Source organism: Didymosphaeria variabile (assembly GCF_027946475.1).
Source record: "Didymosphaeria variabile strain IMI 356815 chromosome Unknown scaffold_4, whole genome shotgun sequence".
Classification (NCBI taxonomy): Eukaryota; Fungi; Ascomycota; class Dothideomycetes; order Pleosporales; family Didymosphaeriaceae; genus Didymosphaeria; species Didymosphaeria variabile.
In genome coordinates, this window is record NW_026611623.1 from 514227 (window position 1) to 526423 (window position 12197).

At 56.2% G+C, this 12197-nt stretch overlaps 2 protein-coding genes across 2 annotated transcripts; both read right to left on the reverse strand.

Moving 5' to 3' along the window:
* Positions 1–1474: 1474 nt before the first annotated feature.
* N0V89_005054 (uncharacterized protein) lies at positions 1475–6788 on the reverse strand (the record flags this gene model as incomplete). Its single annotated transcript, XM_056213833.1, has 5 exons — positions 1475–4857; positions 4904–5739; positions 5832–6143; positions 6200–6323; positions 6377–6788. 5 exons carry the CDS (start codon positions 6786–6788, stop codon positions 1475–1477), a joined length of 5067 nt encoding a protein of 1688 aa, XP_056071100.1.
* A 3678-nt stretch (positions 6789–10466) lies between these two features.
* On the reverse strand, positions 10467–10907 carry N0V89_005055 (uncharacterized protein; the record flags this gene model as incomplete). The annotated part of the gene is made up of 1 exon (XM_056213834.1): positions 10467–10907. The coding sequence occupies one exon, from the start codon at positions 10905–10907 to the stop codon at positions 10467–10469; it is 441 nt and encodes a 146-aa protein (XP_056071101.1).
* Positions 10908–12197: the final 1290 nt, after the last annotated feature.

A 12197-nucleotide genomic window follows, 5' to 3' on the forward strand; every position in this document is an offset into this window, starting at 1 on the left:
GAGTATATACAAAGCCGACCAACGGAGCACCATGTTGGGCGGCGCATCACGTTTGGAAGGTCCACAACTGACGTTTGCAAAGCAATGTACTCACTGAGGTCACGCTGGCAACTTCACGTCCCGGAGACTTGTACATGTCTTTTGGCAGACTGACAGTGACCACGTGCGTGCGCTGCGACCTCGGGAGGTGACCGAGATGAGCCGCACTGTCGAAGTTTTGGCTGAGCAAACAGCGCATTCAATACCGGCGGCATTATGCGCATAGGTAGGTTAGGCAAGCCATTAGTCAGTCGTGATGTAGCCCCATGATTCAATGGGAAGCGGTTGCAATGTGAATGATTGTCCAGCATCGAGAGTTGCAGGAAGATGAGTCGGGAGGTTCAGGGTTCTGATAGGGCTGAGCCAATCATGTGCGTGAACGCCCACGCCATGGTCCTCTCCTATCTGCGAACATGACATTCGAATGCAACGCGACGTTGAGGCAGAAAATCAGCGCAGCAGTGGTCACCTTTCTGACTTATGTGCACTGCACGACCTCACGAAAGCATGCAAACAACATAGAGAGCGACATTTTAAATTACTGTCCACCGAATACATTACTTCAAGCCACCCGACAGAAATGCTATGAGGACAAGGGCCGACAGAAGTTAATCCTCCAAGAAAGGCAGACAGAACTTTTGTGCCGTGAGGCGCTTGTCTTTGGTATAAAATGTAACCGAAAGGCCGTATTAATATCCCGATGATGCCTGCTGGTGATCAATTTGAGGTAGCTGAGACAGATGATGCGGAGTATTGCTGCGGGAGGGTCCGAAGACCGACAGATGAGACCGATAGTCGCGTGTGGATTGAAAGGAGCGACACCATTCAGCGAGAGATAAGGAACCAGTGATAGGAAACAAAGTTGAATGGCAAGAATGTACATTGCATAGAAATGAAAAGTCCGTCCATCGCTTCCGCATCCTCCTTTTCGCCTTCTTCGTCGTTCTGGCAGTGCAAAGATCCAATGCTTTCCTCGATAGACCTTCTACTCTTGCATCAAGCCACCGTATGCACAATGCTCTGCTCGGTCGAAAAAACAATACAAAAAAGCAGAAATGCAAAGCTAAAAACATGCCAAAGCAACGAACTCGCTAATATAGACAAACCCTTTCGCCGCCTTCCCAGGTACTGTCGGGAAGATGAAGGGGGCAGACGATGGTAGAAGCAAAGGGTATCCGAAATTTCCGCCGCGAAGCGCATGGAATAAATCCAATCCAAGTCTTTTAGAGTATCGGAGACGCTCCTTAGAGACGCTCCTTAAACACGACAACAATGTGATGAGGACAACCCGCTAATGATACTGACAAATGTAAAAATGCTACGCTTAAACAGTAAAGGCGATCGGAATGATGGTTTCGAAGGTATGATGCGAAATGGTCGTAACGTCGTCGCAAAATTATGCGTATATGGTGAAGATAATTTAACGGATAGATGCCTAGATCATGGGCGTCTCAGGTTGATAAACACCAGCTTGAAGCGTATCAGGAGGCATGTTGGCTCGAATTTCCCTAGGATGCTTGTAACCAACAAACTGCGGGTTTTCGATAGGAGATATAACCTGCTCCATAGGCTGGGGTGGTGGAGGCGGAGGCGGGGGCGAGAGCTTCCCGAAATATTCACTGCCATGGCCATCGACAGGAGATCGCGCGCTCGCGCTCCTCGGGAAGGAGAATTCTGGTACGCTCTCGTAAGGAGGAATCTCTGCCCGCATGGGTGGGGACTTGTTGCGAGAGCGACTAGTGCTGCGCATCCTATCAGTGACTCGCTTGAAAGTCATGCCGATGTTTTCGCTCACACTGCCCCGGCCACGTCTGTGCGATTGAGGCGAAGCAGCCACGGGAGATACGGCATCTTGCGCCTTCTCTGTAGGATTTTCGTCAATGGCAATGTTGATGAGCATGCTGCTCTTTGGACTGGTGTTCAATTGCAGAGGCGCAGGAGGAGGAGGAGGTGGACCCGCAAGGTGTTGTAGCTCAGCGAGGAGTGGGGGAGCAGCAGGGTCCGTATCAAGAATGACAACTTGGTTCTCGTGGATGGTCTCGTCAATACTGGCCGTGATGGGCGGAGGGCTAACGCGCTTGTAGTTCGGTGCAGTGATACCGTCTGATGAGGTGTTTCTAGAGTGACCGCGGTTAACACCCAACGAACCACGTCTGCCCAGAGGATAGGTAGGCGAAATTCTAGGAGCCATATTGACTGGTGAGAGGTCCTCTGGGGGCGCGGAAGCCGAGCGAGCCAGAGCTGGCTGGCCGAATGTAGTGGCAGGTAAGAGCGGGCCCAGATCATCTTGAGCATCTTGACTCTCCTGAGCAGCCGCATACATAGAATCTGGTATTGTTGGCACAGCTGGAATGCCCTCCCTCTCATGCGGATCAGCACTCATGTACCGAGGATGACGCATCGCTCGTGGAGTGGCCGGAAGGCCAATTGGCACAGAGGCCGTCGAAGTAGCGCCCATGTGCATTCTGTTCGTTGGCGAGTATTTCTTCGAAATCTCTGGGTCTGCAGTCTGGCTACGTTGAATGGGGTCTCGGTGCATGGAGATTGTGGCGAATGATTCTGCGCTGTCCGTGTGGGAGCGCTCGGCAGGCACAGGTCGGTGAGCCAGATCGCCAGGGTGGGGGATCATTGGCGCAGAGGGGCGTCGAGCAAGTGACAGTCGACGTTCCTCCAGCTCCTTGGCGGCTAGTTCCTTTCTAGAGAGTGTCGGCGGTCGACGATGTCCAGAGCGGCCAGATAAATTGGAGTGGCGGGAAGCTGGTCGACTCTCGGCAGCTACTTCCGGTAGGCGCTCTGGTGAAGCATCTCGCATAACGGCACGCGGTCGGCTGGTCTCTCGCAGAGCTGATGCTGCTTTGCGACTCATTGAGCGGTCACGAGGCAAGCGGCGATCCGGTGACATTTCTCTTCGTGAACTCTGTGCACGCTCGCCGGGGCGGCGGCTAGTACTTCGCTCACGAGGACGGACTGGCTCGTAGCTCTCTGGACCGACTGCTTCATCACGATACATTGGCTTAGGAGATCCAGGTGAGCGCCTCGCGGAGCTCTCATCGCGGGTGGAGCTGCGACCGCGATCGTCATTGCGACGTTTGCTTGATGTACGACTGACTCCTCTGCTCTTGACGCGTGGCACAGGTTCGGGTGACTCTGTACGTCGTGCAGCCTTGGAAGATGATCTGGCTTTGCTTGCGCCAGTTCTTGCGCGACTCCTGTGAGTTCGACTACTACCGATAGACTCTGTTGCAACGGGAGAGCCGACTTCAACCTTGTAGTATCGTTCGTCCTCGAAACTCTCCGTGTTCGTTGCGGCCTCTTTACTCGTCCTGGCGTATATGCCGGCATCTTCAGGAGACATGGGTACCGGCGATGAAGGGGATCGTTTAGCAGGACGGATGTAGCGGGCGCCAGAGCGTCCTCGAGATTCAGAGGCGTCGCGGGTTCGGCTGCGAGTTCTAGCTGTGCGACTGTCGGGACGGGGGTCGGTGCGCGAGCCCGGACGAGGCTCAGGTTTGGGGTCACTATGCTTCCGAGAGTAATAATTGGCCTCTTCTAAGCTGCTGATGTACTGATCAATGCCGCGGGCCTTTGCGCTTTTGACGCTGGCTCCTGTCAAAGGCGGACTCAGATTGATGTATCCTGTGTCGGGGCCATTGTCCATGATAGTCTCTACGACCTCAAGGTGCAAGTCTTGTACGTTGCGGCTGCGGGAGCTGTTGCGTGATTCCTCGTCTCTACCAACCAGGGTGGTGAACACACCGGCGGCGGGAGACGGCATATGCTCCTTAGGCTTGGCTGGATCATAGGTCGCAGCGGTTAAAACAATCTCTTTCTCGCTTGCACCAGTTGATGCCGCGCGGCGGCTCGAGAACGGCAGTGTTTCCGCTTCGCGTCCGATGTTGTCAACAGCAGTACGCGGAATTTCGTCACGCTGTCCGCGGTTCGGCACAGCAAGAGAAGCAAGATATTCGTTGTTCGTTGTAGATCGCTCCGTACCCGACTGAGAGGGAAGACGCTTGCGGTTGTACGATCCGGGTGTAGCAGTCCTGGCCGAAGATGGTTCACGGGAGCCCTCACGAGGACGGGCTGATCTCAGGCTTGCGCCGAGCCACGGGTTCCTGCCACCAGTGGGACTCATCGCAGACTCTGCGATAGGCGTGGCACCAACGTGCATTGGAGTCTGTTCGTCGTCTTCGGGGATCATCTGTTGCGGTTGAGGTCCTTGACCGAAGTCAGTGACAAGCTTGAGGGAAGACATCTTCGCCGTGATCCGACTTCCCCCAGCGCTTGGTGGTGAAAGAGGCGGACTGAGCTGCGAGCCCAGGAGATGTTGTTTCTGTGCAGAGAAGACTGCGTCCTGAGCCCGCGGCGAGAACCAAGGCTCGGATGACTCCAGGCCCATACAAGAGAAACATTTTACAGCGAGCTCTGCTTGGCCACGAGAGACCGCAGCCTCACCCCACTTCCTGACAAGGAATGATTGCCGTTGCCAGTCAGTCGGGAACATCAAACATGTAAGCAAGATCGCCTCCATGAAGTATTTACGAGAGACATATACTTCGACGGCATCATTGTGCTCACCTAAGCCAAGCAAGATAGCAACGGCAGGGTGAATGTCGCCCTTCTCGAGGAGTCGCTGAACGAAGGTCTCACCGACCTTCTTCTGCGTACCCTGACCCATGGAACTGAGAGCAAGCAACATCCAGTCCGAGGAAGTCATAGACTCGGCCCCAACCATGGATGCCATGAGGTCGGCCCCAACGTCACCGAGCCACTTCGAAAGTAGGACGGCCGCGGCTGACCCTGGTGGGTGGCGGGCAACTAAACTCGTTAGCGTTCATCATTGTCAGCAGAGAGTTGTACATACGTTCGTCACGAATCAGCTCCTCGATGTCATTCTCCCAACCAAACACAACGCGAAGCATGTTCTGGCGGAGGTCGTCTGGAGACCTTTCAGAGCCGAGTTGAGAATTCCGGTAGGGAACGTCACCAAGTCGAGCTTTGGTGAAAGGAAATAGGTCCATGTGCTGGGTACGATGCGACTCATCTGGGCTCCGAAGTACTTCTTTGCGAAGATGGGAGGAAGTGAAACGTGAAGATGCGGCCGATGACGTAGACTTGATAGAAATGCTCTCGCGAGACGCACCCACCATCGAAGAAGTGCCTGACGAGAATACTGTACCTCCTGAGCTCTTCGAAGACCTGGTGTTGGCAGGCTTGTCATAACGGTAGCGTGGTCCACGTCCGCTCCCTGAAGACCTGGAGCTTTGCGAGCCCCGACTGGAGACAGGACTGAGAGGGCCGACACGATCACGACGCTCCTCCTCCAACTGGTCCATCTCTTGAGCAATCTTCTGTAACGGCGAGAGTACAGTATGACCCTCGCCCTCACTACTTTCAGATTCAATCAGTACATGCGCGGCTGACTTGGATTGAGAAGTCAGTGGGGTCTTGCCAGTCTTGTCATGTTCATCAAGGGAGTGAGGAGGAGATGGGGGAGTATTAGCAGGAGGATGCTGGACGTTTTGAACAATGGTTGGCGTCCCACTAGGATTCAAGTCATATTGCTGCACACCGTAGTTACGACTCATGGTGAAGAGCGTAGCAGTAGGGCCGTAGTTGCAAATGGCGGCAACATTATCGACCGTAGGGATACTCTCATACGAGACTCGCTTGGTGCGCACATCCCAAGCGGCTGTTTGACTATTAGGGATGAGTGGTCAGCATGTTTTCATTAAGCGCCGGGCGCCCGCACTATGCAGGGCAGCCCAGTGTGAGCGATCTAAGATACGTACCCTTCCGTGTATTGGATGATTCGGCCATTTTTCGACCACGCGAACCAGCAGGGGCCGGGTTCTCTTTGGTCCGATTTGTTAAGGATGCGGATCACACACGGGGTGTCGCCACCGTGAGCCACTTTAGGGATGCTCCACACTCTGAGGTCACCGTCCGAAGTCTGAGCGGCTAACATCTCAGACTTCTGTTTCGAGGACGACCCGTGCCAAGCAAGCCCTGCAATAGGGGAAGGGGCTCTAGGTGTTGTGAGAGTGTGGAGAATGGTAAATGACGGCTGTAGCGTCGCGATCAGAATCGAGCCATTGAGATACCTGGAGTTGCTTAGCATGAATGTACCCAGCACGTGAGCGCTGTTTCCGACGCTTACCCAATTGCAAACGTCCGGCAGTCTGCCGCAGGAGCCAGTGCCGTAATCGGGTCGAAGATGGTCCTCGCGGAAATGTGCTCGGATGTTGAAGGTTCGAAAAGGATGATGTTGCCCTGCGCGTTGCCTGCTTCCTGGTCAGGACAGAGCGGAAAGAGCGATGGAGCTCCCTGGACTCACCAAATGCAACATTGCCGTTCCTCATCCACGAAGCAACCCGAATCTGGTCATACGACGCAAATCGAGCCACCTCGTCGCCGGTGAGAAGGTCCCACACAATTGCGGTGCTCCCCGCATCGTAGCTCACCACCAGACGGCCCGCACCGCGCTCGCTGACCGTATCGGCGGAAATCCACGAGACGTCTTCGCGATGCCTCGTAAATCTTCTTTCCACGGCCAGAGTGTCATGGTGAAGGCACAGAATGACGTTGCGCTGGGCGTAGAGCAGGAACGAAGCTGTCGCAGCGCATGGTTCGAAGGCAAACTCGTCGCTTCCTGGAGTAATGCTGGGTGTCGGCGGCTTGTGCTGTACATCTGAGCGCACCGAAGAGCCCCGCGACGCCGAGCGCTGTCTGGCGAGTCCTGTCGACATGGTACGCGGGCCTGAGGAGTGGCTGTCAGTCAGTCAAAGTCGAGTCCAGAAACGCCCACACGGCGCATAGCGAGGGCAGGTAGAATCGATAAAGACTTAGGGAGTACAATCAGGGGCTTCCAGAAGAGTGACGATGAAACGCAGAAGGCTGCGCCGGGGAATTGAGACTCACAGCAACGTGCGCGCTAAAGAGCAGTGCAGCTGTTCTCGAGCTCCACGGCGTTTAGAGGGCGGTATACTTTAGCCCCGCCCTGGCTGACTGGGGTTGCAAGTCGGCGGTAAACGAGTCTGCATGCGCCCGTTTGCAGAGGACGGCGGTATCACGACCAACGTGCAGCTGGAGGGACAGACGGCAGGCAGAAGAGACAGGAAGTGTGAGGAGAGGAGCAGAAGCGCGGGCGAACGAGCGAGAGTTGATGCAGTAGCTGGCATGAGCCTATCAAGGGCCGGCGCTTAAGATGGGCAGGATGGATTGATTTCTGCTCAGAATAGGACGAATACTCGGAGCAGTAGAGTCAGGGAAAGCCTCGAACCCACACGCTTGTGCTTAACGAGAACCAGAACCGGGGAGAATGAGGCGTCTAACGGCTGGGGTCTCTCGTCGCTTCATTCATTTGCTGGCGTCCGTGGTCGCTCGAGATGGACATCGGACTCGACGAACCAGCGAGATGCAGGGCGACGTGCGAGCGCTGGCGAGATGCTGGTCGCCAAGCTGGCCGCCCCGGTGACACGACCGCATCGTTGGCTAAGTTTCGCGCTGCAGAAACCGCGGTGCCTGCATGGGACGAGCAGTTCAGCCTCTCAACGGCCGCGATGGCAAAGGGACGAAGTAGTCGACGACCGGGGTTCAGGCTGAGAGGGCCAGCTCGTCAGGTGATTGGGCGGTACGAGGTGACAGAGGCAAGCCTAATCACACAAGACCAGCTCTAACGGCCCTATCATGATGCGCAGCCGCATCTGGTACGGGCCGTGGCATGGACGCGGCATGGATCATCCTTCAGACCAAGCCCAAGTAGTGCAACCCAGCGCTCCAAGCAAACGACCGCATATATCAGACCGCAATGCGCTGCCGCGACGGCATCGCTCCACCGATACTTGCGATCCTGTAGAAATCTCGCGACGACCGCACCACGATCGCTCCCAGCCCCCAGCCGATTCTACGACGTCAATTGGGGGCTGCTGGGGCGATCTGCATGCAACAGTGCCTCTACGCCGCGCCGGGCCCTTCCTTTGCTCGGAAATGGCCATCATGTCTCGTGGAACGGGATCGTGTGCCTCTCCACCCCCGAGATGCAACACGAGGGCGAAGTGCCTGCGCAGGGCTCCAATGCAGCGGTCTACCCGACCATTACTGGGACCCGGCAGCGTGTATCGCAAGGTACAAGACTACGAATGGGAATACGGATCCGTTCATACATACATATGCTGGCTCGGCCGCTTTAGCCACTTCCTCATTTGACGTCCTCTAGCATTCGGCTTGAGGTACAGGGACGCATGCTTTTGCTTTCCACGAAGCAATGGTTCGGCTGGAGCTGTGCCGCAGCCTTTCCGTCATCCCGCAGTGACTTACAGCTGTCCAAGCTTCGTCGATCCGCGAGGGGGTTCTCTTGCACAGTGCTCTATGCACGCTGGTCCAAACGCAACCGCACATTGGCTCTCTCATCTTGATTGACCCCGCCCCAGCCTCCTCAATATTCGTAGCAGCATGAAGCAGCGGCTCGGCAGGGGCCTCTTATCGTCCTGGCCATACCGTATCCTCTGCTGTCAATGTCAACGGGCGCAGGGCTCATCACACTTTAGATTTCGCTCCAACAAGATGTTCACAATGCTATGCGGCGGCGCGCAAGCTACTAAGCGCCCGCACTAGCAGCTCTTCCCTGCCGTGTACGCCCAAGGCGGGCCAGCCACTTGCCCCTCCCCAAAGCATACCCCACGTTCCTCACCACAACGAGAGGGTGATGCGAGGGTTCCTTACTGCAACGCAACCTTCCCCTCGAATGCACGCTTTCCAGAACGTCCCGGCAGTTCAGTCTGATACGGCACAAGTTCCTGGGTCCGCGCTGAGACTCAGTGTAACGCAGAGCATGCATCGGCAGCCGGAAGCAAGCCTTTCCTTCCCAGCAAAGTCACCACCAAAAGCACGATTCGCTTAAATCCGCATGGCGGCTTACCACAATCGGGTGCTTGGTATTATTTTTGGATCGGTGTAGGGTCACGGGTCTCTGCCCAAATCTCGTGGCGAGCGTACCTGGGTACTTTCCTTGGGAAGTCACAGCCATTCTATTCGTTCGCATTAGCATCATTCGCGTCTAGTACGTTTGATCATGTCCATTCGCCATCGTCGCGTGGACCTTGGTTGGCTTTCACACCGATGTGATGCCCAACGATTCCAGTGAAGGATTCAGCTCGTGACCTGGTTCGATACTCAGGAACCTTAAGTTCGGCGGTGACTCTTCACAAAGCGCCAATCGCATGCTTCATCACCGACAGAGAAATGAGATTGCACTGTTTTCTTTATGCGCGCGAAGCGAACGGTATGGTAGACGAGCGCGAAGTAGAGGGCATGTGAACCTACGCAATGGATGTCTCGACGAGTAAGCACATCCAAGCTGACATTGAGATGGCGGCTCTCTTGTTGTTACCAGGCGTACCTGAGTGAAGCGAACTCTTCACTTGGGTAGCAGGGGGGAAAAGCCGATCCATGAAAGCCGATATTGGATTTTTCGCCCTCACCGCCAATTCACCACAAGCCCTTTCAGCGCGGGCACGAGGTGGGACATGGCCAGGCCTTCCACTCGGAACCAGAGGTATCGCAACATGTCACAAAACAAAGGCGAATGGCGTGCAAGGTCAATCAATAAGTAATATTCGCAGGGTATCTGATGGAGGGTATCATAATAGGAAAGGCGCGACCGCCATCACAGCCCAACAGGCGAGACGGCATGCCGCGCATGAAGAAACATCCCGTTCCCAGTCGCTATGTTCCGTTTATCGGAAGGGGTATCAAATGCAAATCCCAGAACGCCTGCAAATGCAACACAACTCATCACACCCCAGCACCCAATGCGAGGCGAGGCTTGCTCAACCTCTGACTTCCTCCGCTTCATTCACATCACCGCGGCTGCGGTCCGACAACCGGGTGACGCGTGGATCCTTCTAGACCCGGCAACACGAAGTTGGCAAGGTCAGGTAAGGTCCAGATGTCGAGAGACGTTGCACGTCAGCGCGACAGCGCGACTGTGTGAGATAGCACGTTGAGTGCAACACAAAGCTGCGGCGGTAACTCTCCACCCCGCAACCACACGCTCCTGTCATGCTCGAGGGTCCTGTCACATTCAGGATGCACCGAAGGTCGATCGGGTTCCGGGTGCTGAGTAGTCGATGTCGATGTCCGGATCCGGTCAGAGTGCGACCTTGAAAGCGTCGCACAGTCTGGACACATACTGATCCATATACTGGACAGGACTCAACATCCGCATCGATCAGACAACAAGAATTAAAAGGCTCCAAGGTCGTGATGATGGATGGCAGAATGGATATGCAGCGCTAAATGCATGGTGCGCTAACATGATGGTGTTGTTTAACAACAAAGATGACTGGACAACCTGTTAGCGGATGCACCCGCCGCAAGCGTGCGTGGCAAAGCTTACAGTTTGAGAATCAGCTCCAAATGGTCGTTCAGTCTCGGTGAGCTTCAGGTGACTCGGAGATGGGAGTCATGGGCTTGCTGGAGCGGCGAGGCTTGCGGCCACTGCTTCGCCTGCGTTGCTGCTTCTTTGGCTTCTCGGAGGCGTAAAGTGGGGGCAAGATGGGGAAGGCCTGCGCCATCGGTGGCTGGCGTGGCGGTGCGGGTGCTTCCTGGAGGTAGGGGCACGAGAGGTCGTCATCCAAGTCCTCGCCGAAAAGGTCGGCGTCGCTGATGTAGGAACTGGGCGTGCTGCGGTACCCGAGCGAGCTGCCTGTGGGCCAGGAAGGGTAGGCACATGAGGAGCCGCGGCTGGATGTCGACGACTCGATGGAGCAGTTGCTGTAGAGGGAGTCTGTCGGTGAAGACATCTTGGTGATGGAGATGGGTATCGACTTGGAAGGCGAAGAACCTGGGGAAGTTTCGAAATGCATCGCGCCTGTTGTGGGGCTAGGGATGTTATATGTTGTTGGCGGGCGTATCCGGGCGATGAAAACACTGCGGACGCGCTTTTCGCGTGGTCGCCGTTCAGCTAGCGCAGGTGGTAGTGTGAAGTAGGTCTACCGAGGGAGGCGGAAAGGGCCCGAGTGTATGACGGCGTGGCAGAGCGGGAACCGGATCCGAGGCGTTAGAGAGTGGTGATGAAAGCCGGTCTTGGGCCGGGCGCGAAACCTGTTGCGTCGATGTTGTCAAGTCCAAGTCAGGATGAGCGAGGGCTGAGGCGAGTGTAAATAGGATGTGGGAATGAGGCTGGATCAGGAGGCCGAGTCAGAAGCAATGTGCCTTTGACCACGCAGAGCGTCTCGAACCGGAATCAGATGCTCTAGATGCGGGATGCTGGCCCTTGCGGCGTTATATCTTCCGTCGCAAATTCCAACACAGGCCACGCATGAAACGGGTGCGCGCTGTCGGATCCTGATTTGCTTCTTCTGACTTACGGTGAGTGACCGCTACTTGACTCGCCGCCACGGGATTGGCCTGCCTTGTCACCGCCATGATGCGACCCGTAAGCCCCCGTGGCCCACCTCCGCTGCCACCCCCGGCCTGCGCGACCGCCTTTCCCCATGCGATATCGCATCCAGGCTGCGATAGATGACTCGTCGCGGCCTCGCAGCAACAGTCATGCTGAGCTGTGTTGTGCGGTGCGCTGGCTGCGATTCCAGCTGGCAGCGGGTGAGTCAGGCCGCCACCTGGCGACGGGACTCGTGGCGCCCTCCTCATCGTGACCCTGAATCACAAGGCGAAATCTCCACGACTCCACTGTCACTTCGTGGGCACCGGGCACTGTTCATGCCCCCACGAGGCTTTGCGGAAAAACGGGGTGCGCATCCAGTCTCGCCCACTCCTCCGGACGCCGCCCGAGCTCCTACAGTCAGCCTAGGGGCGATCACTGCTCGGCTGTCGGTAGAGCTCCTCCCTCGCATTCATCCGCCCGTTTGCATTGCCAGATGGGGATGTATCCTGTCCACCGCGCGGGTTGCTATCCGCAGATCCGCCATGTGAGAGCTCCTCCATTTACGCGCCCAAGACGCGAGCACAGGCTTGCGACACTGAGCCACCACGACCAGTCACTGCTTTTGCGCGTCGTCGCAGCGACCTCTCGCCTCTCGTCTCCCACTGGACCGCCATGCTGCAAAACGAAACACTTCCCCAAACCTTCCTGAAGCCTGAAGGGACTCCGTTGTCTGACTCCGCATCCCAGCTTGGCAGCGCTGTCCGAGGTT